We start from the raw sequence: 27,886 nt of genomic DNA on the forward strand, positions 1-27,886 counted from the left end.
GAACTAGCCATGTCATCTTCCCCGGGAGAAATGTTCAGATGGATCAGAGGTCTCCAAACTTGGCAACTTTAAGACTTGTGGACTTCAACTCCCAGAATACTGGAAGTTGAAGTCCACAAGTCTTAAAGTTGCCAAGTTTGGGGACCCCTGATATGGACAAACATTTGAAGAATGGCTGCAGGATTTGAGTACGGGTAGTCTGGAGAAGAGAAGCTTTAGGGGATGACATGATAGCAGTATTTCAGTATTTGAGGGGCTACCACAAAGAAGAGGGGGTCGACCTATTTTCCAACACGCCAGAAGGTAGAACAAGAAACAGTGGATGGAAACTAATCAAGGAGAGAATCAATCCTGGATTAATTAAGGAGAAACTTCCCGAAGGTGAGAATAATTAATCGCAGGGACGACTTGCCTTCAAACGTTGTAGGTGTTCCATCACTGAAATGGTAAAGGGTTTCCTGCCTTCCAGCTCTATTCTGAATTTGAATTTTGGATGTAAGCAAGGGGGCATAAGGAGGGTTTTTTTTAATGACCCTCTCAGCCATAACTATCTATTTAATCAAGTCTTCAATGCTGACCCCATTAGAATATCTCCAACCTTGACATCAACAGATCCAATGCTCTAATTCAGGGGTCTCCAGACCAGGCAACTTTAAGACTTGTGGACTTCTCTGGGCTCCTCTGCCCTGTTTTCCTCAGAGGAACATGAGGGGGTGTGGACGTATCCCTTGTACTTTAACTAACATCAAATTGTTCTGCTTCCCCTGTCTTTTAGGAAAAATATACCTATTTTGCAAAGGAGCGGATTCTTCAATTTTCCCAAGGGTCCCTGAGGCTGAAGCACAAAAGACAAAAGTCCATGTGGAACAGAATGCAGTGGTAAGTTCTTCAGACCAGCTGGGGTTGTAGATGTTCAGGATTCCATCATCTTCAACCTAAACCCCAAGAAAAGACATTGGTGGAGCCCTTCTCCTCCTCCTCTTCCTCCTCCTCTTCCTTCTCCTCCTCCTCCTTCTCTTTCTCCTTCTCCTCTTCCTCCTCCTCCTTCTTTTCCTTCTCCTCCTCCTCTTCTTTCTTCTCTTCCTCCTCCTCCTCCTCTTCCTCCTCCTCCTCCTCCTTCTGTTTTCCATTTTCCTTCTCATTCTCCTCCTCCTCCCTCCTTTTTTTCCTTCCTTCCTTCCTTCCTTCCTTCCTTCCTTCCTTCCTTCCTTCCTTCCTTCCTTCCTTCCTTCCTTCCTTCCTTCCTTCCTCTTTCAAAAGGGCATATTTTAGAATTAAGAGGCAAAAGGCTTGCCAGATTAGCTCTGGCCATGAATAAGATCAACCCAAGGTATTCTCTGCATCTTCATGTCATCTTAGCAAGTAGCAGTCCCAGCCAGCTTTGAAAAGCCGCCATATATGGGCTATATTCTGGAACGGTTTTGGGTGCCACTCTCCTGGAATGACTTAGCTTCAGGGATCACATCTTCTGCTTGCTGTCTCTCAGGATGGGTATCGGACACTCTGTGTGGCCTACAAGGAAATATCACCCGCAGTCTACAAGGTCCTAGAAGCCCAGATTAAAGAAGCCACTGTGGCTCTACACAACCGAGAAGCCAGGATGGCCAAGGTCTTTGATGATATTGAGAAGGACATGCGTCTGATTGGCTCCACTGCTGTAGAAGACAAGTAAGCCCCACTGGCTAGTTCAGATAACCCATCGCGCCTTCCAAGGCAGTTGAAGTCTCAACATATTTTAATCAGTTTTGATCAGATGGTGGTATGGTGTGCCCAGATTATTCTGTTCAAGTGGGAAATTTTTCATTTGCCAGTTTATTAGCCCCATGAGTAATGGCACGCTTTGTAGACCATTGTTCCTCAAACTTTCTGCGTTCAGAACATGTGGGGACAACCCAATTAAACACCCCTTCTCCTCTTTTTTGTTCAAGGATCAGAGGGGCTTTGGGGAAGGAAGGGGAATAAGCAACGTGATACCTTTTAAAAAGCCTTTTAAACTAAATTTGGTACCCAAAAGGGTACTGCAAAATTAAGGATGTGTTTGCCATTTGAATGGTGTAAAGTATCCCACACTGTAATAGCCACAACTATTCATACCAGCCAAGAATGCTGTGATAGAAATGTTTGATAGGTTGAGTACCTCAGCTAGCTACAGAAGATGGGACTTCTAGATCAGAAGATCCGGTGAGGGAAATTGGCAAATAAAGCTCAAAAATTGCGTTTGTGTGTGGGAAATCCAGTGGTGGTATGCTAGCGGTTCGGACCGGTTCGACTGAACCAGTAGTAAAAAAAAAAAAGCCTCCTACGATCTGCTGAGAGGAGGAAAAAATGCTGGAAGATCAGCTGAATTCTTCTACACGTTCTTCTTGTCTTTGCTGTTCTTGGTGGGTTGCTATAAGTAGCTCAAGTGCTTCCTTGCTACATATGTGTTCTGAAGGGCCCCTTCCCTAAAAGGGAACCCAGTGATTTGTCATTTTGAGGGGAGGGAAAAAGGGGGAAAATAGAGAGGAAGCTTTGAGGAAGATCCCACTGGTTGGTTGAGTCATTTTCACCGATTTTCCTGCAGGCTCCAGGATTTTGCAGCTGAAACCATTGAATCCCTCCACGCAGCAGGCATGAAGATCTGGGTGTTGACAGGGGACAAGCTGGAGACGGCCCAAGCTACCTGCTATGCAAGTCGCCTCTTCCACACCCACACAGAGCTACTGCTCTTGACAGCAAAAACGGTGGAGGAAGGTGACAGAAAAATGGAGCGGCTTCACGAACTGCTGATGGAGTACCACAAAAAGTTGGTGACCGACGCGCCCCCAGGGAAGAAGTGAGTGGGACACTAAGCAGTAACTGAAGCACTGTTTCTCAACCTTGGCATCTTTTAAGAGGTGTGGACTTCAACTCCCAGAATTCCTCAGCCACAGGTGCAGGCTGGGGGATTCTGGCAAATGAAGTCCACACTGTCAAGATTGAATCGCTTAACTTCTTCTGAGCTTCTATCGCTCTTCAACTTGCCACTAGGATGGAAGGGGGAAATGGAATGCTAAGATTTTGTCTACGGACTGTGAGAGCCAAGGTCACTACTGCAGGTGTTAGATGGATACATGGACTGTTCCCATAACAAAAGGACGATCCATTGTTTAACTAAGAGAGTGTTTGCATGAGAAAACCAGAGCTGGTTTTGCTTCTGCAGTTCCGAGATGATGTATCCAATAAAGTTATAGTTTTGGGAAGTGTGTACTTTTTTTGAGTTCGCTATTTGGATCATTCACACACACCTCTTAAAATTCCTGAGGTTGAGAAACACCGGTCTGAAGGGTTGGGAAGATGGGACAGTTGCCATTGTGGCACTTTGCAGTAATCTAGGGTGGGGCCCTCCAATCTTGACAACTTTAAGACTTGTGGAATTCCACCCCCCAGAATTCCTCAGCCAGCATCCATGGCTGAGGAATTCTGGGAGTTGAAGTCCACCAGTCTTAAAAGTTGCCAGATTTGGAGACCTCTGAAGGTAGCCAGAAAGGAGACATCCATGCAGTTGGTCTTTTGTGGCCTGAGGTATTTGGAACCGACATTATTCCTAGTGCATCCCCTTTTATTGTAAGGGCTGATCTCAGTTGGACCTGCCTTGGTCCCATTAAACTACATTGGTTGATATCTTGAGTTCTCCTTGTTTTTCTGCCTGGATGTCTTTCTTGCAGAGAATCCAGAATTGCTATGTTTTCCATCTCTTCCCTTCCTTCTCAGCTAAAGAAGGGTCAACTCATTGAAGTAGCACATAAAACACATTTTCTTTATATAGTAAAAATTGAAAAAGATATTTGTAAAATAAAATAAAATAAAATAAAACACATTTTCCCACACAGCTGACTCTTAAAGGAACTAAAACAGCCAGAAGGGTACTCCTTGAGTTTCACATATGCTCAACTAGCTCAATACCTGTACTCTGCTAAGAAACTATGTGGTTGGCCTTAGTTTTTTGGGAGGAAAATAAGGGTGTGTGTGTGAAATATGCCTCTGCCTACCAGCATGTGAGAGAGTTGAAGGCTGTTTGGAAACTAAAGCAGTATTTGGTGTGGGAGCAAGAAGGAGACAGCAAGGAGCCTGGGCGTGGCTTAATTCAACTGTTCCGTACTAAAGCTGCTTAATGCTGTGAAACTGAAACTGAAACTCCTCTGCTTGTGTTTTGCATTTGGAAGAGATTTCTTTCCAGGTGGGGAGGGGGAGTAGAACTCTTTAGCATCAGAGCGTGTTGATAATAACAATATAGGAAATACTAATGCTCTGATGGTCCTTTCGAAAAATCCTTTCTTAGTGAGCACCTAGAAGCCAAGAGGAAGCCAAATTTCAAGTTTGTAGGCTTTACGATTCTGGAGATTTTGTGATGATGCATAAGTGGCATTTCGCTTTTATATATATAGATTTTATTTATATATTTTTCTTTAGTAAACATAAAAACTCAATATCTATTTCACTTTTATATATTTAGATTTTTCCTCCTTGGCTCTTCCGACTACAGCTGGGGTCATATCAAGGTCTCCAGCCAACAAGTCACCTTTCTCTATTTCAGGAGCTGGGTATCCAGTTCAGACTACGGACTGGTCATTGAAGGGGCCACCCTTTCCCTGATCATGAACCCTTCGCAAGATTCCAGCTTCTCCCACTACAAGAGCATCTTCCTCCAGATCTGCCTGAAGTGCACCGCCATTTTGTGCTGCCGGATGGCCCCGTTGCAAAAGGCTCAGGTGTGTTGCTGTCCTCTGTAAGTGAGCCAAGCCACTTCCTGTCCCAGCAGAACCTGGCATGACATCCTTTCTTCCGTGTGAATGTTGGAAGGCACCAGTGGTGGGATTCAAAAAAATTTACTACTGGTTTTGTGGGCGTGACTTGGTGGGTGTGGTGTGATTTGGTGGGTGTGGCTTGGTGGGTGTGGCAGGGGAAGGATACTGCAATATTCCCAATCCCTTCACACCCCACTAACCTGCTTTCCAGCTCCGTTCTCCTGTGCAGGGCAACCAAAGAAGACCTAGCCAATCAGCTGGGACTCAATGGGAGGCAGAGAATAGATGGGGTTGGTGGAGCCAGTCAGAGGTGATATTTGCCAGTTCTCCAAATTACCAAAAATTTCCGCTATCAGTTCTCCAGAACTGGTCAGAACCTGCTGAATACCACCTCTGGAAGGCATCTCTTTTGGGAAGCCAATGACCATAAATATCTGGTCTGCTGTTGAGTTTGGTCTTCAGAGTGGTGGTGTCCTCAGGAAGCCGGCTCAAAGTTGGGTGAGGAATATCTCCTATCCTGATCCACCATCCATCTCTTCCCCATAGATCGTCCGCATGGTGAAGAATTCCAAAGGCAGTCCCATCACGCTGGCTGTTGGAGATGGAGCCAATGATGTCAGCATGATTTTGGAAGCTCACGTGGGCATCGGTAAGGGATGCTTTGACTCATAGTGAGGTCTTCTCCCTCTGGGATTGTGTTGGTCAAAGGCAGGAGCCTCCAAACATGGCAACATGCTGGCTGAGGAATTCTGGGAGTTGAAGTCCACAAGTCTTAAAGTCTCCTAGGTTGAGAAACCCTGGACTAGGTCGGGGATCTCCAATCGTGGCAACTTTAAGACTTGTGGCCTTCAACTCCCAGAATTCCTCAGCCAACAAACTGGTTGAGGAATCCAGGGAGTTGAAGTCCACAAGTCTTAAAGTTGCCACGATTGCAGACCCCTGGACTAGGTGATCCTTCTGGTCACTTCCAACTCTATCATTCATGGCTGGCTGAGGAATTCTGGGAGTTGAAGGCCACAAGTCTTAAAGTTGCCACGATTGGAGGCCCCTGGACTAGGTGATCCTTCTGGTCACTTCCAACTCTATCATTCATGGCTGGCTGAGGAATTCTGGGAGTTGAAGGCCACAAGTCTTATAGTTGCCACGTCTGGAGGCTCCCTTGTCAAAGGAAACGGCGCACATGAGCTCCACAACATATAGGAGCCAGGCTGAGAGAGCTTATATAAACTCTGGATGACCAGGATGTTGAGGCCTCTGATGTACAAGGTGTCAACTCATAAAATATTTCTATGGTCTTTTTAGAGCTGCCAACAGAAAGGGAGGGGGGAAAGAGCAGCGCAGCAGCTTGCAAACCAAAAGTGCATTCCATAAACGTTTTCAAAGATAGTAACTAGGTGACTGAAGTTTCTGCAACGCAAATATGTAATTGGAGAACATGATGGATGATTCTTGGCTATGGATGTGTCTCATTGGAGAATATGAATTACGATACACCCAGAGAGTAGGGGAAAACCAGGGTCAAGGGTGACAGTGAATGATGGGCCTCAGAGTCGGCTGCGCCCAGGCAGTGCCGGACATGTTTAACTCCCAATAAATCTTTTGAAGTTTTGGAAGTTTGGCTTGAGACTCATGATCTAAATGGAGGTAACTGCCGGAATCCTGACAACAAGGTTGACGTGCTCCATTCTTCTCCTCGGCCAGGTATCAAGGGAAAAGAAGGACGCCAAGCCGCCCGGAACAGCGACTACGCCGTCCCCAAGTTCAAACACTTGAAAAGACTGCTCTTGGCTCATGGGCATTTGTATTATGTCCGAATATCTCACCTTGTACAGTATTTCTTCTATAAGGTAAAGGGAATGGCGAATGGGTTTCATGGAGGTCAAGGGGAAGGCAGATAGCGGGTGAGGGGCCTATGCCACTGCCAGGCCTTGCAGGATGCTTAGCAGAAGGCTAGCAGGGAAGCAAAATGCTCCTGGGAGGAGGGGGCAGAGCCAGCAGTATCCTTGGGGTGGGGGCCAAAACGGGAGAGATGGCGGGCAGAAGGGTGGAGTGAAGGACCTGCCCTTTTTGGGCATCATGTTTGGTGTTGAATTACTCCATTCTACAGGTAATCCTCGACTTAAAACCGCTTGCTTAGCAGACTCCATTGCAGTCATAACTCGAGGACTATTTCTAGTCTGTTCTTCTCTGTTCTCCTGTTCTATTTTATGTTCTGTTCTTTTCTATTTTCTATTCTACAGTATTCTATTCTCTGTTCTATTCTATATTCTGTTCTGTTCTTTTCTATATTCTATTCTCTGTTCTATTCTATTCTGTTCTGTTATTTTCTATTTTCTATTTTCTATTTTCTATTTTCTATTCTATTCTATTCTATTCTATTCTATTCTATTCTATTCTATTCTATTCTATTCTATTCTATTCTATTCCATTCCATTCCTATTCCTATTCCTATTCTATTTTATTCTACTACTACTCTACTCTATTCATTCATTATTCTGTTGCATTCTATTCTATTCTACTGTACTCTACTCTGCAAAAAGTACATAAAGATATTAGAAAGAAATGTCTAATGCAAAAGATGACCTACTAATAAAGGATAACAAACCAAGAGAATTGAAAAATGATAAACAACACTATCCCATTTGATGGGAATTCACATCCGAAGGTAGAAAGCAGAAGGCTGGGATAGAATAGATAAAGATTTCTGATTTTCAGTTGTAAAGTGCAGCAGAAAAAACATTTACATCATCTGGTTTTCTTATTAATATGTTTTTCCCCTTTCTTTCTTCCCTCCCCCCCACCCCATGTTTTTTTTTTAGAACCTTTGCTTCATTTTCCCACAGTTTTTATATCAGTTTTTCTGTGGCTTTTCACAGCAGGTAGGTTGCCATCGGTTGGGTGGGTGTTGTTGTTGATGTTGTGATCAAAACAGTGGTGGGATTCAATTTTTTTTTACTACTGGTTCTGTGGGCATGGCTTGGTGGGCGTGGTGTGGCTTGGGTGTGGCTTGGTGGGTGTGGCAGGGGAAGGATACTGCAAAATCTCCATTCCCTCCCCACCCCACTAACCTGCTTTCCAGCTCTGTTCTCCTGTGCAGGCCAACCAAAGTAGACCCAGCCGATCAACTGGGACTCGGGAGGCAAAGAATAGATGGGGACTGGGCCAGTCAGAGGTGGTATTTGCTGGTTCTCCGAACGACTCAAAATTTCTGCTACCAGTTCTCCAGAACTGCTCAGAACCTGCTGAATACCACCTCTGGCTCAAAACTGGTTACCTAATGATTGTTTGAAGAAACTATCAAAAAAGTTACTGACGTCCCATCGCAGAAGTTACAACTGCTGTACTATCCCTCCAGTCATACAATCACATTTTAGGTGCTTGGCAACCATCTCACATTTACGACCGGTTGCAGCGTCTCGTGGTGATGTGGTCAGGTTTTGCAACACGTTTTGCCATTTTCCCGCACCAAAGATGCCCATTGCATCAGTTGGATTTGGACTTAACGACCAGATGGATCACTTAATCATGTGATCCATCGATTGATAAACAGATTAACAGAGTTGGAAGGGACCTTGTACGTCATCTAGTCCAACCCCCCACCCAAACAGGAGACCCTACACCATTTCTGACAGATGACAGCCCGGTCTCTTCTTGAAAGCCTCCAGTGATGAAATTCCCACAACTTCTGAAGGCAACATCTGTTCCATTGGTTGATGGTTCTCCCTGTCAGAAAATTTCTCCTTATTTCCCAGTTGAGTCTCTCCTTGTTCAGTTTCCATCCATTGTTCCTTGTCTGGCCTTCAGGTGCCTTGGAAAATAGCTTGACCCCCTTCCTCTCTGGGGCAGCCCCTCAACACTGCTATCCTGTCTCCCCTGGCCCTTCTCTTTGCTAGATTCATTTAACGCCCATCCTAAAGTGGTTATAAGATCGAGTCCAGTCCCGTGGGGATTCCACAGTCGCAACAACTTCACAACCAAAATTCCAGGATCACTGGTGGCCATAAGTCAAGGACTACCTGTAATTTTGGGTGACAAAATTCTTGTTTCCCTTGCACATTAGGGGATTGGATGGTTGGTAGTACTTTTACGAAGGAGGCCCAGTCTGTATCCCTTCCCAGTTTGGACGACTGGGAGAAGCAGCTCCCACCAGTCGTGTATAAACCACGCCTTTCATTTTGTCTTCTTTTTTGGGGGGTGGGGTTGTTTTAAATGGTTCCTCTTGCCAACCCCAGAGAAGTGGTCCTTCAGCCTCCCTCTTTGTCCTGCAAAAATGCAGCTGCTGGCAACCCCCCCCCCCTCTCTCTGCCCTTCCTCCCTCTCTCCCTTCCTCCTTTTGGGATAAAAAAAAGACACCACCCCAGTAACAAAAGTATCCCCTTGCAACCCAAACCACTCCTGCATTGTACTTAAACTCCTGCAAAGGGCAGATGTGAATGGATGAGCAGGGGAAGCTGTTTGTGTGCGTGTGTGTAAGTCCGAACGACTCCAGGTTTCAGTGATTGTTTCCTGAATGAGCCAGCAGCTGTCCCCATCATCTCGGAGTAGGAGGAAGTGGCCTGCAGCTGCCTTCCAAGGCTTCCAAGTTTTCAGCTCCATTCACCCAGAAGGAGTCCTTCTCCTTTTCCTGCCAGCCTGATTGTCCTCCTTGGGTGAGGACCACTGGAGCCACCTCATTAGCTACGTCTTGCCAATGAGCCATTGTTGCAGAAAAATCTCGCTGGGGGAAATAATGAGCAAAACGGACGGTTCCGCGGGGTCCTCTCCCAGCGTGTTTGGTCCAGCTGGACTCAATGAGCGGCATTTTGGTGCTTCGAAGGGCGTCGCTTTCACCTTTCCAATGCAAAACCCACTCTGCTTTGGCTGCTTTGGCTTGTTCCTCAAAAATGTTTTGAGGCATTTTGCCCAAAATAATCATAATCATAATAATCATAGAGTGATTGCCTGGCCCATTGGGTTGGTGAATTGTTGCGTGTCTATGCTAAGAAAAGAGTCTTATGTGTTGGAGGCAACTTTTGTATTTTCCTCACACCTTTTGCCCTGATCATTTCAGGAAACCATGAATGGGGCTTATTTATTTATTCGGTAAATTTATTTATTTAATTTTATTCAATAAATAATTTTTATTCAATAAATCAGATTATATATGTGTGTGTGTGTGAGAGAGAGAGAGAGATCAATAATTCTGATATATATAGATAGATATAGATATATAGTTATAGAGATGATAGATAGATAGATAGATAGATAGATAGATAGATAGATAGATAGATAGATAGATAGATAGATAGATATGGAATACAGGATGGTCAAATAATTATATTCCGATGCTTATTTGACCATCTTGGATCTGGGTGAGACCAAAGCCTTAAATCAGGGGTCTCCAAACTTGATAGCTTTATGACTTGTGGACTTCAGCTCCCAGAATTCCTCCTCCAGTCATGTTAGCTCAGGAATTCTGGGAGTTGAAGTCCACAAGTCTTAAACTTGCCAAGTTTGAAGACCCTTGCCTTAAATCAACAACAGGAAATGATTGCTCAAGTCATTCTCTTTTTTTCACTCCAGCCTCTCTATGATGCGGCTTACCTAACTATGTTCAACATCTGCTTCACCTCTCTGCCAATCGTGGCCTACAGTCTCCTGGAACAGCATGTCCCTATTGATGTATTGATGACTTTCCCAAAGTTGTATTTGTGAGTATGAGAAGAGGATCTTCTTCTTCTTCTTCTTCTTCTTCTTCTTCTTCTTCTTCTTCTTCTTCTTCTTCTTCTTCTTCTTCTTCTTCTTCTTCTTCTTCTTCTTCTTCTTCTTCTTCTTCTTCTTCTTCTTCTTCTTCTTCTTCTTCTTCTTCTTCCTCCTTCTCCTTCTCCTCCTTCTCCTTCTCCTTCTCCTTCTCCTCTCTTCTCCTTCTCTCTTCTTCTTCTTCTTCTTCTTCTTCTCTTTTCTCCTCTTCCTCCTCCTCCTTCTCCTCTTCTTCTTTCTCCTCCTCCTCCTCTTCTTCTTCTTCTCCTTCTCCTTCTCCTCCTCCTCCCTCTTCTGCTTCTTCTGCTTCCTCCTCCTCCTCCCTTCTAGCACTGATGATGTTACCAAGTTTGAGTAATAAAACATCTGCAAGAGAACAATCAAGCTCACAGGTCCTCAAGGACCCCCACAGTCATCTCCTCCTCCTCCTGTCAATCTTGCAGATTAGGGAGAGAGTTCCTTGGTCTTGACATCCTTTCTCAAGGTCTTCCTGACCTGCTTCATTTCTCCTTTTGAAATCTCAGCTTGCATTTCTGATCTCCTGGTAGCATTTGAGGTCTGAATTTTGTGTTTTTCTTGGTAGGAATGTTTCTGACAACGCCATGCTCCAGTTGAAGCCGTTCGTCTACTGGACCTTCTTGGGCCTTTTCAACGGTTGCGTCTTTTTTTTTGGTGCTTACTTCCTTTTTCAAAATGCCTCTATAGAAGACAATGGAAAGGTGAGGCCCAAAAGACCGAATTCTTTGCAATAGAGAACTGGGGTGTGCTTGGTATGTGTGTTTGTATATGGCAACAAAGGCCATAATGTGACCTCCGTCTCTTCGATGCTTCTCTGAAGGAATAAGCCACCCAGCCAATGATCCTTGGGGCTACATCTTATTTTAAAATGTGTTTATTTTTACCTGTATTTCTTTTAACAGGTATCATTGTCATCAAGGCAGTATCTAGCAGTATTTTCTTAATTGCAAATTTTGTCAATATGTTTTTCAGATGGCAGGACTCTGGACATTTGGAACAATGATTTTCACTGTCTTGGTCTTCACAGTCACACTAAAGGTTAGCGTTGTTGTTGTTGTTATTAAAAATACTCACCTTTGACAGGCTGGATCTGATATCATAGATCTTGGTGAGATTACATTCTTGCCCTGATCTCAGTGATGCCCATCCTTAAGGCCAACTAGATCAGGGGTCGCCAACCTTTTGGACCTCAGGGACCACCAAACTCATCATTTTAAATCCTGCGGACAAGAGACCCTGGGAAAATCCCCCAAAAAGTCTGCAGGAAAATCCCCCACCCCATTTTCCTACCGATCGATCGTTCTTTATTTGGGATCGCAGGATACCGTCTCCAGCTCTGTTCTCAGGGGGAAAGAGAGAGACTTTTGGCTTCATGCAAGGAAAGCAGCAGAAGCCGCAGAAGTCTTTCTTTCTCTCCTCCAAACTCTGCCAGAAATGAGTCTTTGCTGGCGCAGCCTTTTGGTGCAGGAGGCCTTGCAGGGTCCCAAAGACTCATTTCTGGCAGAGTTTGGGGGAGAGAAAGAAAGACTTTTGCTGCTTTCCTTGCGTGCAGCCAAAAGCAGAAAAAGAAAGAATTGGAAAGAAGCAGCTCAGTGGCCAGGCAAGGGGTGTGGGGTGAGTGGGGCAAGTTTTCCCACCACCCCCGCCCTTCCCACCCTCCCCTCACTACCTCATGTTGTTCACAATGCAAGTGACGCAAGCCTTGTATTCCTGCAGGCCATGTGGGCGGTGCAGCCTTGTGTTCCCATGCAACCTGGATTAATTGCTTTGGGGGTGACATTTCTCTGTGGACCACCAAAATTTTCTCGTGGACCAACAGTGGTCCCCGGCCTACTGGTTGGAGACCACTGGACTAGATGACAGGAATGGCCAACTCTTGATGGGTCCAGACTAGGAGTATTGGTGGTTTTGATTAGGATCAATAAAAACCAATGCAATATGAATTTAAGGTAGGAATGAGGGGCTGCCCCAAACAAGAGGGAGTCCAGCTATTCTCCAAAGCCCCTGAAGGTAAGTCAAGAAGCAACACATGGAAACTAATCAAGGAGAGAAGCAACTTAAAACTAAGGATAAATTTCCTGATAGTTAGAACAATTAATCAGCGGAACTCCTTGCCTCCAGAAGTTGTAAATGCTCCAACACTGGAAGTTTTAAAGAAGAGATTGGACAACCATTTGTCTGAAGTGGTGTAGGGTATCCTGCCGAAGCAGGGGGTTGGACTAGAAGACCTCCAAGGTCCCTTCCAACTCTGTTAGTCTGTTCTAATGTTGAATTTTTCATTTCTGTCTTTTTTTCCCTAGCTGGCATTAGACACTCGGTTCTGGACATGGATGAACCACTTTGTCATCTGGGGCTCCCTGATTTTCTACGTCTTTTTCTCCTTCTTCTGGGGAGGCTTCATTTGGTAAGCATGCCGTCACGGTTTCCCCAGCCCAAAGTGGCCCCATCCGTCAACTCCTCTGCAGAGCCCCAACCTTTAAGCCAAAGTCAGTTTGAAACGGATGGGCGCCCCGACTTCAATATGCATAAGCTATCAGTGGGGTTGAGATGGAAATGGTGGAGGTGACTGTTCTTCTTTCCTCCTCCAAAATGATCCCCCCAAATTGAAACCCACACACCCCCATCTCTGGCTTCAGAGGTGACCGTCTTAGAGGGCTATGGGAATGTGTTGTCTTTATGGGGAGAAAAACATCCCAACCAGACGAGCAAATTCTACCTTAATGTATGTTCCCACCAGTGGTGGGATTCAAATTTTTTCCCTACCAGTTCTGTGGGCATGGCTTGGTGGGCGTGGCGTGGCTTGGTGGGCGTGGCAGGGGAAGGATAATGCAAAATCCTCATTCCCTCCGGACCCCACTAGCCTGCTTTCCAGCTCCGTTCTCCTGTGCAGGGCAACCAAAGAAGACCCAGCCGATCAGCTGGGACTCGATGGGAGGCAGAGGATAGATGGGGCCAGTCAGAGTTGGAATTTGCAGGTTCTCCGAACTACTCAACATTTCCACTACCAGTTTTCCAGAACTGGTCTGAGTCTGCTGAATACCACCTCTGGTTCCCACTGCCTTATTTACAGCCTGAGAAACTAGGGAGGGTCTCTCCTGAGCTTTCCCCCTACCCACTTGACAGCTGCAGGCTATTCTGCCTCTTATCTGACCTTGTAGGGCGAACCCAACAGGAATCCTCCCAAGCAGCTGAGCAAATTCTGCTTTAACGTAAAGTGACATGGACCGAAACATTCAATTCTCCTTGCGTCTCTTTTACAGCCTGAGAAACTAGGGAGGGTCTCTTCTCGCCCTACCAGCTCTACAGCTGCAGGCTATGCTGTGTCTTCTCTGACCATTCCCTTGGGCCGAGTCTCTTGGCCCAGTCTCCCAAGGTCTTCCCCACATACCTTTGCAGAAGGGGATGAGTTAATTCAGGATAGGGCAGATGGGCCTGGAATCTTGATCCTCGCATGATGGACTTGTAATTGTCGTAATCACCACAACTGATACAAACCTGTTTGGCTCAGATGCAGAATTAATGCACATGTCTCTCTCTCTCTCTCTCTGTCTCTCTGTCTCTCTGCTCTCTGTCTCTCTCTCTCTCTCTCTCTCTCTCTGTCTCTCCCTCCCTCCCTCCCTCCCTCCCACTCTCTGTTTCCTCCCTTCTCTCTCCCTTTCTCTCTCTCTCCTTCCCTCCCGCCTCTCTTTCTGCCTGTTCCCCCTCTTTCTCTGCCTCCCTTTCTCTCTCTCTCTCCCTCCTCTCTCCATCTCCCTCCCTTTCTCCCTCTCCCCTCCCTCCCTCTTTCTCCCCTCTCCCTCTCTCCCTTCCTCCCTCCCTCTCTTTCTCTCTCTCCCTTCTCTCTCTCCCTCCTCTCTTCATCTCTCTCTCTTTCTCCCTTTCCCCCTCTCTCTCCCTCCTCTCTTCATCTTTCTCTCTCCTTCCCTTTCTCCGTCTCTCTCTCCTTCCCTCTCTTTCTCCCTCCCTCCTCTCCCCCTCCCTCTCTTTTTCCCCTCTCTCCCTCTCTCTTCCTCCCTCTCTATCTCTTCCTCTCCTTCTCTCCTTCTCTCTCTCTCTCTCTCTCTCTCTCTCTCTTCCTCTCTCTCTCTCCTCTCCTCCTCTCTCTCTCTCTCTTCCTCTCCTCTCTCTCTCTCTCTCTCTCTCTCTCTCTCTCTCTCTCTCTCTCTCTCTCTCTCTCTCTCTCTCTCTCTCTCTCTCTCTCTGTATCTCCCCTCTTCCTCTCCTCCCAGGCCTTTCTTGAAGAAACAAAGGATGCACCATGTTTTCGCCCAGCTGCTCTCCTTCGCCTCTTCCTGGCTGTTGATTTTCTGCCTGATTTTCATCTCCCTCCTCCCCGAGGTCATCGGCCTCGTATTTAGACACTTAAAAAGGAAAAGCAGCGAGGTAAGAGAGGAGCAGAAAGCCTGTGAAGTTGAAGAATGGATCCCGCTCTTCTAAGCCGGGCCTCAAGCGAAACCGTGGACAGGTGTTCCCTGCGGTTGTTGTGTTTTCTGGGGGGGGGGGGGTTACTTTCTCCTGAATGTTTAAACAATTCCCATCTGGTTCAATTCGGCTACAGCGGGCAAGCAACAGAAGGGTAGTGTTTAGCAGTCTGGGGAGGACCCCATTGGAAAAAAAATAATAATCTCCCCACCTTTCTGCCTTGATAGGTTAGCCATCAACCATGTCACGATGGGAGAATCCATCCCAATCAGGACTAGTCTGAAACGGAGAGGTGTTATTTTTTCCAGAACAACACTTTGCCAAACCTCCCATTTCACACCCTGCCTTCTAGAGAAATTCAGCCGGAAACCAAGTCCAGGGTAGATATTTCTCTGTCGTGCGTCATTTTAAAGAAAGAAGAATTTAGTCTTACGAGGCCCTCAACCAGTTGAAGTCTGAATGCTTTCCCTCTCTCCTCTGCAGAGGAGCCATTCCCCCAATGGGTTTTTAAAGCTGGTGTCCTTAGAGGCTGAGTTTCTCTCTCTTTCTTACCATCTCCTGCTTTGCAATGTGCATTGAAGCTTGAATCTCAATGAAAGAGTCCCTTGCCCGTGTTCGTGATTTGTGGGGATCAAGCTGCCTTTTCAAGGAGGTTTTATTTCTTTCAGATTTGGGGTCCTGGAGACAAGGAACCCAAGAGAACCGTAGCTGAAAGCATCCCTTCTGAAATTTAGGAGCCTAGTTATGGCTGGGGCATTCATTGATTTCCTTCTCCTTATCTAGAGTTGGAGGAAAAGGAGGTGGACCCCTGACCTCAGTTTGAGGGAACGTAGGTAGGATGACCAACTGGGGTCACACCTGAGAAGGGAGAAAGGAGGAGTCCATGTAAGGTGTGGTTAGTAGAACAAAAAGCTTTGAGACTGAAATCTTAACTGGTATTTCACTAAACTAAGATCAGCGTTTTTATATCAGTCCTGTTACAATGCTTGTTTCGTATTGGTGCTGTGGTTTCGGTCCACACGGTGGCACGAATGCAAGAATTATTATTATTATTATTATTAATTATTATTATTTTGTCTTGTAAGGTCTTGCAGTTGGGCCTGTCCTGAGGAATTTTGTCCGTTTGACGTGTTAGAGGGGTCTTTTTTGGGAAGGGGTGGGTTGGATTTATTACAGGGAGTTGTAAAACAGAGACCTGTTCTTTGTGTTGTCTTGTAATGTGGTTTTTCCAGTAAACTTTACACACAGAATATATTGGAAGAGTAGTTTTTGCTAGAGCATACCATGAGCATGTAACTTCTCTAACCAAAGACAAAAGCAAGTAAAAACCATAAAACAGGAAGAGGGGAGAGCAAAGTGGAAACACAAACAATTATATATATATTTTTTGCTTTTGAAAAAGAATTAAGGTTATGGAAGGACTCTATACGGTATGTCTCTATCTTCTCTTCACAGAGACAATGCTAATTTCCTTACATTTTCAAATCTGAAAACAGGCAAGAGAAGAAGAAGAGGGGTAGGTGAGGCTGCAACACCATGTTGCAAAACTTGCCCCTGGAGCAACGAGAGATGCTTCCCATCCAGAGGTGGTATTCAGCCAGTAGCAAAAATTTTGAGTAGTTCGAAGAACCAGCCAATACCACCTCTGGTTGGCCCCACCCACCCGCCCCCGCCATTACCTCTCCTATATGCCCTTGTTTTGAAAGGCGTAGCAGTAGCTACACCTGGGTTGATGGGACCTGTGCACCCTGGAGACCTGTGAGGTAAAGCGTGAAGCATCTGACAGAGATCATCCGTTTATCAAAGTAAGAAAGTCTCTAGGGCTGATCCACGCCTTTCTCAATTTAATAGCCCAAATCTCCTCTCCTTGGTTTGGAGTCTCCAGATATTCCTCGGACCAGAGGTGGGATTCAGCAGGTTCTGACCAGTTCTGGATAACGGAAATTTTGAGTAGTTCGGACAAATGGCAAATACCACCTCTGGCTGGCCCCGCCCACCTACCCCCACCATGATCTCTCCTATATTCCCTTGTTTTTTAGCTTAGCTGATTCGCGTGGCAAAACAGATTGCCACGCCTCAGCTGAGCCCAAAAACAGCTCAGCTCACCAGCATTTACACTCTTTGTGCCCTGTGCGAGCGCGCAAAGCAGGAAGAAATTTGGAAACCCACCCCTGTTCCCATCCCTTGTAGAAGCATCTCTGGTTGAGTTGGGATGACATCCTGGTAGGAAGTACGGATGAAAAGAAGGGCTCCTGGCCTGGTCCTACTACCTTAGTGGATCTACTGCAGCCTGAAATTGACAGTGGCCACCAACCTAGTAGTCCTTTCAGATGTTTCTGGTGTCCCAAAGGTGCTTTTTTTTTTTTTTCCTTCCAAAAGGCAACTGGACTTTCTTGGTTTTCTTTCTTTGGAAGCTTTTCGCTTGTCATCCAAGAAGCTTCTTTAGTTTGTTTTGAAGTTAGAAGTGAAGAAGCAAAATGTTTTCAAAGAAGAAGAAACAAACCCAAGAAAGTCCACTTTTGAAAAAAAAATGCCCTTGGGACAACCACGTCCTGGATGATGGAGACTTTCCATAGGCTCCCTGACCAATTGCAGCAGGACAGATCTCCCGAACCTTTAGTAGATCCTCTCTGTCCAAGAGCACGCTTTCCTAGGCGTGAGATAGATGCCTCTGGAGAAGCTGCCTCAAACGTCTGGCTTCCCATTTGACCGACTGCTCCAAACTCCGGTTTTTCAGAGAGTTAATTTCTCAAGTTTGACTACGGCAATAGAAGGAACACGCTGCAGAAAAAAAGAACCATTATTTTTCCTTTTTAGAAATCAGCATTGTGATGCCATCATTATGGACTTCTTTCTAACAGGTTCCCTCCATTCTCGACTTTTATTATCAGTACTTTTCCACTATTAAAAAAAAACACGTACGAGCTTTAAAAAAAAAAAAAAAGAACTAATGTGTAATATATTATTTTTTTGCCCTGCTTTTTCCAGCTGCCTGATTTTCTCTCTCTCTCTTTCTCTCTCTGTTTCCAATTTCCCACTTTCCTTTTGTCTCGTTGCGAACCAGGTAACCCGGCGTCTTCCTTCCTCGGGAACATCTACTATCTTCGTCCTCTCTCAAACCTCCAGTAATCACAGTTTCTCTGAATGAATAAGGTGATTTTCTTCTTTTTAATAAGCTGCCATTCTCCGCAGTCGCTCCTTTGCTTTCTTCCCGGGCACCTGACCTTTTGATAATGTGCTTATCTGTCTCACATGCATTCTGCTTTTCTTTTTTTCCCCCTTTTTCTTCTTTTTTTTTTTTTAAAAGTAGGAACACTTCATATATTTCAAAGTCCTGCTTAATTGCCATTCCTTTTTTTAAAAAAAAAAATATCTCCGTCATCTCTCCTTCCCTGCTCGTGTCGCCACCGATCTGTTTGCTGTTTTGGAGGGTAGCTGAAAAATCATGATATTGCAATTCCAGCTTGTGCAGGAAGCAGCCCCCCTCTCCCCTGATTTCCCAAAAATTATAGGATGGTTATTATTCTGGATGGTTTTGCTGGGGATCAGTTGATAGAGCCACCAAGATTACCTTTTGTGGTAAGAAGCATTGATGGAAGTGATGGGACCACTCCAGGATGGAAGGCTAACATCTTAGCATTCTGGAAGCATTTAAAAAAAAAATGGGGAGCGGGCTTTGCTAGTTGAAAGTTAGCCCAGCAAGGCATGGACAGTAGCTTTTCACCTGGATGGAGTAGTTTGCCAAGACTGGATTCCTGCACCTGCATCTTCAACAGCTGGAGACATCTTCCTGACCACTTCCAGATGTGTGAAATTGTGAGAAGCTACATCAAGAATCTTCCGATAAACAAAAGTGAGGTTTTGCGTGCATTCAGAAGTGGTGCTGAACACCGTCTGAATGCAATGGTTTGTTTGTAGTCCAGTAGCCCACGAAGCAAAGGTAGGTTTGAAGGACCCCAAAGGTATTGTCCCAAAGCTGTGATTAGAAGATTGCTGGTGATTTTTAGTAGCGATGGGCTACAGATGATTAGCATTATCCAACTAGGAAGTTTTGCAAGTTCCAGAATAAACTTCTTGAGTTATCTTGAATCAGTTGTATGTGCTTGTTCTGGAGAAATGCACCATCAAACGTTCCCACAATCTACACAAATCAGAGAAATGCTTAAAAATATGAATGAAAAAATGATCACTCTAACCCTAGGCAATAATTTGCCAAGCAAGAGAAAATTAAAACTAAGCTACTGGTGGTAGGGAGACTTCGCTTTAGATAGAGTTTAGCAACCAAACATAGAGGTAGAAATGTTGCACAAGAAAGCCAAATCTATTACGGAGAAAATTCTCTTCTGTTGATTGTGAATGGATGGTTCCTTTTTTAGGTCAAGCTCCAGGCAATCCAGATCCTTCATAAACTGGCCAACCATGATGGTCATTGTCATGCTTTGCTGTGATCTGAACTAGTCAGTTCCTGTTAAGCTGCCAGCCAACCTGTTAGATTGGGCTCCATCCAAAAGAAAGGAGTATTGGAGTATTGGGGCAAGCTCATCATTTCTGCACTGATAGGAACTCAAGATATCTAAACCCTTGGTTTCCCGGTCCCATGTTTCTCAACTTTAAGCAACTTTAAGATGGGTGGACTTCAGCTCCCAGAATCCCCCAGCTGGCTGGTTGGAGAATTGTGGGAGTTGAAGTCCACCCATCTTAAAGTTGCTTAAAGTTAAGAAACACTGTCCTGGACCTTTGTCGAACCAAGAAGTTCTTCCCATCCGAACAAAAAGCAAAGTGGCTACCAAGGATCTCATGGTGGTTCGGGATCTTCAAATATGTCTCTGGTTCCAAGCAAAAGGTCGATCTCTTTCAAGCATCCGTTGTGGGTTTCTCTTTTCCCTAACCATGCATTTTTAGTTCCTTTTAGTTTCCCACTGAGGAACCAAATGTGTTTTTCAATGCTAAACCTCCCTACTTAAAACAGGAATTCACCGCTCATATCCTTTATTTTATTTTTGCCTCGCTGTCTGCAGAAAAGACCCCACAGAAAAATTGCAAGGGATTCGGTCAGGCCTCTCCTGTTAAGAACGTTCTCAGAAACATCTAATGTATCGTAACAGGTATTCCCCTTCTCCCAAACGATACTCTGGAAGGCATGGAAATAACCCAGTGATTCCTGGGAATCGGTTGAATCCTAGTGACGATTCTAGATGTGATTCTTTAACCTCAACTGTCATGATTACTGTCTTAGCCCAGCAGAACACATCACCTGCCCTAATTTTATAATAAAAAATTAAAACAGGAAGGGCTCATTTTCATACGGACTTGTATGGACCCAACGGAGAGGATCAAAACTTGTGTTCAGTTTCTGCAACCCCTGGGTTGCACATAAAAGGGGTTTATTGGCTTAAGGATGGATAGATGGACGTGTTCTGCTGACGGCTGAGAAGTTCAAGGGACGTGATTGTCCACTTTGTGCTGTAGGTCCCTCTTTTTTTTTTATGTTTACCTTCTGCTCCAGTTCCTCAACCTTCCCTCTCTTCAACCCTCCTCTAGTTGACCATGCTCACATGGCATTTCCAACATTGTGCCATCTCTTAATCAAAATTAATCAAGGTAATTAAGGTAATCAAGGGGCAACAAAGATGGTTAGGGGACTGAAGGCTAAAACATAGGAAGAATGGTTGCAGGAATTGGGTATGCCTAATCTAATGAAGAGGAGTAGTAGGGGTGACATGATAGCAGTGTTCCAACATTTGAGGGGCTGCCACAAAGAAGAGAAGGTCCACCTATTGTACAAAGCATTTGAAGGCAGGACAAGAAGCAACGTATGGAAGCCAAACAAGGAGAGAAGCAACCTAGAATTAAGGAGGAATTTCCCAACAGTGAGAACAATTAATCAGTGGAACAATTTGAAGTTGCAGGTGCTGCAACGTTGGAGGTTTTTAAGAAGAGATTGGACAACCATTTGTCTGAAGTGGTGTAGGGTTTCCTGGCTAAGCAGGGGGTTGGACTAGAAGACCTCCAAGGTCCCTTCCAACTCTGATATTCTGTCTGTTATTTTGAAGGAAGAGGTTCAAACTGACATCCAACCTTGTGTTTGGAAACAACAGTTTGATTTTCTTGGTCCTACCATGCCTGGGAGCTGCTGTTTGTGAAATTGTGGTGATCTTGGGGCAGATACCTGCCCTCTTTGAGGATGGATGTGAAAGATTCCATTAATAATTGTTTTGGACCAAAATATTACTATAGGGCAGAAGCAAATAATAGCTATTGGAGTTTTGGCATCTATGGTACTGCTGGATGTCTTGGGAGCTAAACTTCAGAACCCATTTATTTTTTTCGTCCTATCAGAAGAAGGTAGGTCCATCTGATACGTTGTCCCCTCCAAATTCAGAGAAGGTACAAATTTGAGGGAGGAAGAAATAGTGAGGAATCAACTCTTCCGAAGTCAAAGGCACCCATTTGTTTGAACAAAACAATGCAGGGATTGGATTTGTGTCCAACTTAAAGTCAACATGTCAGTCAAGCTAAAGAGTTGTGCGGTGGCCTAGAGGTATAGCTCTCACCTCACAATCAGGAGGCTGTGAGTTCAATCCTAGGTAGAGGCAGATATTTCTCTCTCTGGGTACAGTGGGAATATATCTGCTGGAAAAAAAACTCCATACTGGTGACAGGAAGGGCATCCGGCCAGTAAACACTGCTAGCTCCAGTCAGTTGCCCAGACTCCATCCTGCAAGGGATTATGGGAATGATGATGTCAGGCAAGCTAAAAATGAGCATTTCAACAGTAGCTATCATTAACTGATTTCTCTGAATCCTCTTGGAGTACACTTACCGGTCTACCTTAAAAGGAGCTAAATATAAACTGGTAGCTTATACAGAAGCGAAATGAAAAAGGCTTCATATCCATTTTTCATTTCACATGCATTGCCTTAATCTAGAGTTTGTTCTGAATTAACTACTTTCACGTAAGAGAAAAGAATGCCAAAGCCATGACATTGCAACTCGATTGCAAAAAAATTTCTTAGTAGATACAAACGGGGCATCTTATGCATTTGGGTTACATGATCTATCCAAGAGGAGAAGAATAAAAGAATAACTTTTCTAAATTGCGCAACTCCTGTTCCTCCCCTGGATTAAAGTTAAATAAATAAAATGTTGGCAGAGGAAAGGAACATGAAGTTATTTCTTTGAGTGTGGCATGAAATATGTTGCCTAACTTTCTTATTTCACTATATACGTTGAGTTTAATAATACAGAAAAGTTTTGCCTCTTCAGAAAAAACTATGCTTCTGAGCACCACTTAATCTAGGATCTCTGGATCATGGCTATCTGTATCTGAGAAGTCTCCGTTTTCCTTCCTTCCTTCCTTTCTCTCCAGGTAACTTTAGCTGCTTCAGTTTAAAACTCTTGTAGATCTTGGCATTAGACACGTCCAAAGTTTTACTGCTTGAGAAATTTCTACAGCTTTGCTCTGTTTTTTCCAATCCCTGTTTCCAACTCCTTCATTTGTCATCCTTTAAATATGACAGTCTCTATTTTTGTCACCTTCCTTTATCAGCTTCTCTTTCTATGAATCCCTCCTGGAACCCAGGTGATGGTGCTGTATTTTATTTTCTGGCAAACTTGATTATTTAGTTCATTAATGCATCCATCTTTAGCACAAATAATGCAATTCCTAGAAATAGGAATGCTTTCATACTAAGCCTAGTTTTTCTCTGATTTCCAATTTTATATATCCCTCTGTAAAAAATTCCACTATCTACTTGTAGAGCATATATAATGCTTCTATTTTTGTAGTATAACTTAGAAAAGCTCATACCGTAGCTGTTTAGTTCAGCAAACCTCTGAACTGCCTTGCCCAGAAGTTAAAAAAAAATCTCAGCGCTTGTTCGATAAAAACCCAAAGATTCATTCCACGCTTCTACATTTTTTTGGCATTCTTTTTTCCCCCCTTTTCTTTGGAAATTACCATGTTCTTTTCCTCCAGAAATCTTAGAAATCTAATATATGTGTTGGCTGCAACCCGCATACCTGATCATTTTGTGCATCTTTGCAAATCGCGGTGACAGCAGCAACAGCAAGGACTGTGGCTAAATGGCTCTCTTTCCCTCTCTCCTGTGTTTGTGTCTGTGTGTGTTTCGTGTGTCTGTTTTAAACAGCCCAACCCTTCGGAGTTACCAATGCTGGTGTCATACAAGCAGCTAGAGAACAGCCATTCTGCAGAAGTGAAACCCAGAGAGACCCTCGCTCAACTGGCTGAATGCCATCTCAGGGTATTTCAAATGCAACAGTTATAATTCTGCTTTTTTTTTGTGATGCAACGAGTTATCCGCCCTACCCAAAAGGAAGATGCCATTTAAAGAAAAAAAGAAAAGAAAAAGGCGCATGGATTTGTTTTTGGGTTTTTTTTTTCCTTTTTTTTTAAAAAAAATGGTGTAAAATCCTGGAAGGCCTGTGGGTGATTTCTCTTTCTCTCCCACTCCATCCTCATCATAATGCCAGAACCCCAAGAACCCCAACTGGCTATTTTGATTGTGAAAAAATGGAGAGAGATTTGAGACCTTGGAAACGAAGGAGGCAGCTTCTGTTTTGCAACTGGTTGTCGGACAAGGGGAATAAAAAAAGACAATTTTCCAGCTTTGGGTTTTTCCTTCTGAACCAGTAAAAGAGCACAGATTTTCATTCTCATTTCGCAAGTGTAAAGTTAGACTATTGTCTCTTGCCTAGCCTGCTTCCTTGCACCCCACAGCATTTTTCCATTCTTTCTACCAACAAATGGAGTCGTTTTCTTTTTATTCTTCCTCTTCTTAATCAACTCAGCGGTTCAATGAAGGAAATGGGGATGGACGTGTTGGCTGCTAACTCAACTTTCTCCGCAAGACACCAAGGAGGATGTAATAAAATCCACTTTTTTAATACAAAAAAAACCCACACACACAATGGGGAAAAATCAGAAAGCTGATGAGACGCACCGAAAGTTCTCCTCTCTCTCTCTCTTTTTTTTTTTTTGAAATGCAATCCTTTTTTCCCCTCTGGCTTGAAGCTTTCATAATCAAGATCCATTTAATTTCAGAAGAGTCAAAGTGCCTGAGCTTCAACCCTCCTTTTTTCCCCTCACTGGACTATCCTGGTTTTGTGGAACAGTTGGAAGAACTTTGGGTGTAGAACATCAGGAGTGCAAGACTTGGCCAGTGGGCTTGTCATCTTTTGCCGTGAAAATTCTGTTCTCTTCTAAAACTTGTGGGAGGTTCCGATAGGAGATAAGGTAATACATCTCCATTGGGCTATACTGGTTGATTACCGCCAACCCTAAAAAAAAAACAAAATTATCTTGTGTACAAAAGGGAAGAACTAATACTTTAAGCAATACATTCTGGATGTGTTAGCACATTGCTTTGCAAAACCATCTGGGATCTTCAACTTCAATGTTTGGTGTGAAGACTAAAACATCGACAGAGGTCAAGTTCCCAGAGGCACCCCGTTTTTCTAAGACTTTGCTCGGAAAGAAAGGAGCAGGTGACTATCTGGTCACCCAGGTGAGACAATATGGATGACCAAAGGAGTTGAGTTAGACCCAAACAGCCCCAGTATTCATGACCTCCCTGTATTCATCTTTTCATACCCGTTAATCTCCATTCATTCATCCTCCTCAATCTTTGAATTAAAACGTTCACCTGTTCCCTGCATCCCAGTTTGGGCTGCTTAACTCAAGACCCATCTGGTCAACTTTATCTCCAAGGCATGCCACATCTAACAAGCCACCTCTGCACATCCTCTGAAGAAGGTGTCCTATAAAATCTTTTGGCGCACCTAAAACAAAAAAAAAAATTCCCTTATTTGCATGAACAGAGCAGCAAAGCATGTATCTACGGGCAAATTGGCAGACTTCGTTGCAGCATGAAAGGACCCCAACAACCCCTCCTTCTGACACCAATGGTGGCACATGAAATTTCCTCAAAAGTGTTCGTGGCCACGAGAGCCGTGATGGAGGAAGATCTAAGTTGGGTTTCAAAGGAGTCGAAGCTTGGATGTGTAGATGCAGTTCTCGCCCAGCAAAGCAAGGCTGAGAAGATACTTGAAGTGCGTTGGTAGTAGGGCACGGATAGGGAAAGGTCTGTGTAGCCCTGAAGAACAAGTTACTATGAGTACCTTCAACACACGTACTTATTGTTGAGATGGAGGCCGAATGAGCTATCCTTCTGTTGCCACCTCCCTTTAGAAACAAAACACGCACACACACAATCACCCGAGAGCAATCTTATTTTCAGCGCGGTGACCAATAAGCTGCATTTTTTGCAACCTTGCAAAAGGTTATCAAGATAAGAACAACCTGTTGTCTTATTTTATTTTTTTTTTTTTTTGGGCAAAGGAACAATGGAGACCAGAACCTGAGTCCAAATAGCTCTTTTTTTAAAAAAAAAGGAAAAAGGAAAAAGCTTGCAGGATGTCAGCTATAACCACATTTTTTTCCAACTTAAAGGAGAAAAAATGTGGTTGGTCTTTTTTTGATGTTTACATGATTCCCTGATAATCGAAAACCACTCCTGCATCCATTTTTAATTGGGGAACAGGAGGGAAGGGTATTTTATTTTTAAATAACGCAAACAGTAATACTTGAGAGTTTGAGAATTAGCTTTTCGCTGAAACCAGGAGCAAAGCTCATTCAGTTTCCATTGTCTTCCTATCCAAACAGAGCTAGGTTACAAACAGAGGAGCATTTTTCCTGGTTTTTGCTGCAATTATATCATTTTTAAAACCACGACCTTGGGATGAAAACCTGCCCACCTCTTTGGGGAAAAACACTGACATTTTTGCTTTATTCGGGTCCATCTAGAATTTTGCTGTTCACCACTAAAGAAACATAACAGCAAAAATAAGCATTATTCCCCCGTTAAAAAATAAAAATAGGATAGCTGATTTCAATCAAAGCTTGTCATTCATCCATATAAACAAACCATGGTTAATATTGGGTGGTGGCATGAGCGAAGATGTTCATTCTGGCTTGGCACAATCAGGGACAATTCTGTCACCTCCAATTTGGGTTGCACTGACTTTTCTGCCCCAGGTTAAATAATGAAATTTGCTTTGGGTGTGAAATCTGCTCTTCTATGCCAGTTGGTTAGTTAACTGAAGATTGTATATCCTGGTGAGCTAAAATAACCCTAAATTCAGTTGTGTATCAGTGCCCAGGTAGGCTCCAGAGATTAGTTCTCAGTTTGATAGTACTCAGCTGACAAAACCAGCAATGGATCTTTGCAAACTGGAAAGCAGAAGGAAGAATTATATAATATGTGTATGTATGTATATAAAAAAGAGGATGTGTAAATATGGGGAACAGTCAGAACTGGGATGTAAAACATTATATAAGGATTTTAAGGTGCATTTTTCAGCTTGCAAAAAAACAACAACAACCCGGGAATACGTTAATCACTTCAACTGTGATTTTATATATTCATGTTGCTTTATACAATACTTGTGGAATGTTCAATTTTATGAATGCAATCGGCTCTTTTTTCATTACAATTTTTTTGAGTTTTCTTTTGAAATGATCAATAAACTTTGGTATGTTCTGATGATGAGTTTAACCGCCTCTGTCACTCCCACATGGCCTCGGTTTGAGGTGGGGAGGGGTGTTGGGATGTTGTGGGCAACATTGTATACAAGCCACTGTTTTCACGATAAGTGTGAAGTCAGGGGTGCGAAGCCGCAGGTATGAAGTCATACATGTGAAGTCAAGAAAGCCATTGTGGGAATATTTCCCTGCCTCTTTTATGGGCAGTCAACATCACTTCAAATTAAGGATAACACAACAAAACAATGGAATGGAATAAGCAAGCAAGTTTGCAAATCTCTCTTAAAGTTTACTGGCTTTTAAGCAGAGGTGGTATTCAACCCTCTTAAAAGGGCCAAGGAATTCTGGGAGTTGAAGTCCACCCCTGTTAAAGGGCCCAAGGAATGCTGGGAGTTGAAGTCCACCCCTCTTAAAGGGGCCAAGACTAAGGAACTGGCTTTCCAGGCACCTGTGCTATTTAGCCTTGCAGCTCTTCCCCAAAAGGGATTATTACCCAAGGGATTCCAGCAAGCTCCCAGATGTGCTGGGACTACACTTCCCAGAATCCCCAACGGCCAGCCCAGCTTCGACCGGTGACAGCCTGCAGGACCAGCCCTCTCTGGAGAGCGCCCAGTTGGAGAAGGGCTAACCAGTCTAGTCCAACCGGTCCGACTCCTTGTAAGGCAATTTTCTGCTTCCTTGGTTGCCAATCGCCGGCCGCGCGCAATGTTGGAGCCGGCGGGACCCCCGCAGGGGATGAAACCCACCTTCCAAGGCCACCTTCGTCGTCCCCTTAAAGCGGGGCGGGCGGTTCCGACGTGATGCGGGACACTAGGGAAGCAGGGGCCGCGTCCTTTGGGGAGGGTAAGGACGAGCCCCTTTTGGCTCCCCCGCTGGAAAGTTGGGCACCGTCTCCATCCTCGCGTCTGAATCGCTCTCCATCCAGCTGGGCGCCCCCGGCGCTGCAACCGGAGGGGAAACCGAGGCAGGACCCCACCCCCCTCTCCTCCGGCTGCCCTGCGGAGCCAGCCGCCCCCGGGCCGGCGGGGAAGGAGGGACCGGCGGAGGCGGAGTAACCCAACCCAGCTAAGCCCAGCCCGGCCGGGCGCGCCGCTGCAGCCGCCCGCCAGACTCACCGGGCCAATGGCTCTGCCCGCCCGGCCGCCCGGCCGCATCTCCGAGGCCGAGATGGCTCTATACTACCAGCTGCTGCGAAGCGCCGCCCGCGCCGAGGTGCTGGCCGGAGCCGGTAAGCCGCCGGGCCGGGAGATGTGGCGGGGCGCATCTCTTCTCGGTTCTGATGCGCTCCGGAGTGGCTGCGTTGCAGAAAGGAGGATGGAGGGCAGGTGGGGAGGAGGGGGTTGCTGGGGAGAGGGGGTTTCCCCCTCGCTTTCCCCTC

The 27,886-nt window shown here is 44.8% G+C and overlaps 2 protein-coding genes across 7 annotated transcripts in view; both read left to right on the plus strand.

Moving 5' to 3' along the window:
• ATP11C (ATPase phospholipid transporting 11C (ATP11C blood group)) overlaps nt 1-26,510 on the plus strand; it is a 66,044-nt gene extending 39,534 nt beyond the window's left edge. For 2 of the 6 annotated variants that reach the window (XM_087971909.1, XM_087971906.1), the window contains exons 17-30: nt 776-879; nt 1,487-1,668; nt 2,564-2,815; nt 4,556-4,730; nt 5,313-5,415; nt 6,468-6,613; nt 7,586-7,645; nt 10,329-10,456; nt 11,089-11,224; nt 11,496-11,561; nt 12,824-12,927; nt 14,753-14,906; nt 19,964-20,050; nt 23,096-26,510. In XM_087971909.1, the coding sequence (XP_087828035.1) occupies nt 776-879; nt 1,487-1,668; nt 2,564-2,815; nt 4,556-4,730; nt 5,313-5,415; nt 6,468-6,613; nt 7,586-7,645; nt 10,329-10,456; nt 11,089-11,224; nt 11,496-11,561; nt 12,824-12,927; nt 14,753-14,906; nt 19,964-20,047 (1,694 nt within the window). In that variant the 3' untranslated portion in view covers nt 20,048-20,050; nt 23,096-26,510. Of the gene's footprint in view, nt 1-775; nt 880-1,486; nt 1,669-2,563; nt 2,816-4,555; nt 4,731-5,312; nt 5,416-6,467; nt 6,614-7,585; nt 7,646-10,328; nt 10,457-11,088; nt 11,225-11,495; nt 11,562-12,823; nt 12,928-14,752; nt 14,907-18,009; nt 18,099-19,963; nt 20,051-23,095 lie in introns of all 6 variants that reach the window. The other 4 variants (XM_087971905.1, XM_087971904.1, XR_015750672.1 and 1 more) reach the window with 3 other exon arrangements.
• A 609-nt stretch (nt 26,511-27,119) lies between these two features.
• The window catches only part of MCF2 (MCF.2 cell line derived transforming sequence), a 39,010-nt gene continuing 38,243 nt past the window's right edge, over nt 27,120-27,886 (plus strand). The window contains 1 exon segment of the mRNA XM_087971910.1: nt 27,120-27,736. Coding sequence (XP_087828036.1) covers nt 27,631-27,736 — 106 coding nt within the window. The 5' untranslated portion in view covers nt 27,120-27,630.

This window comes from Notechis scutatus, chromosome 10 (genome assembly GCF_049901735.1).
Source record: "Notechis scutatus isolate UNSWTSFEM ecotype Mainland chromosome 10, rNotScu1.2, whole genome shotgun sequence".
NCBI classification, from domain to species: Eukaryota; Metazoa; Chordata; class Lepidosauria; order Squamata; family Elapidae; genus Notechis; species Notechis scutatus.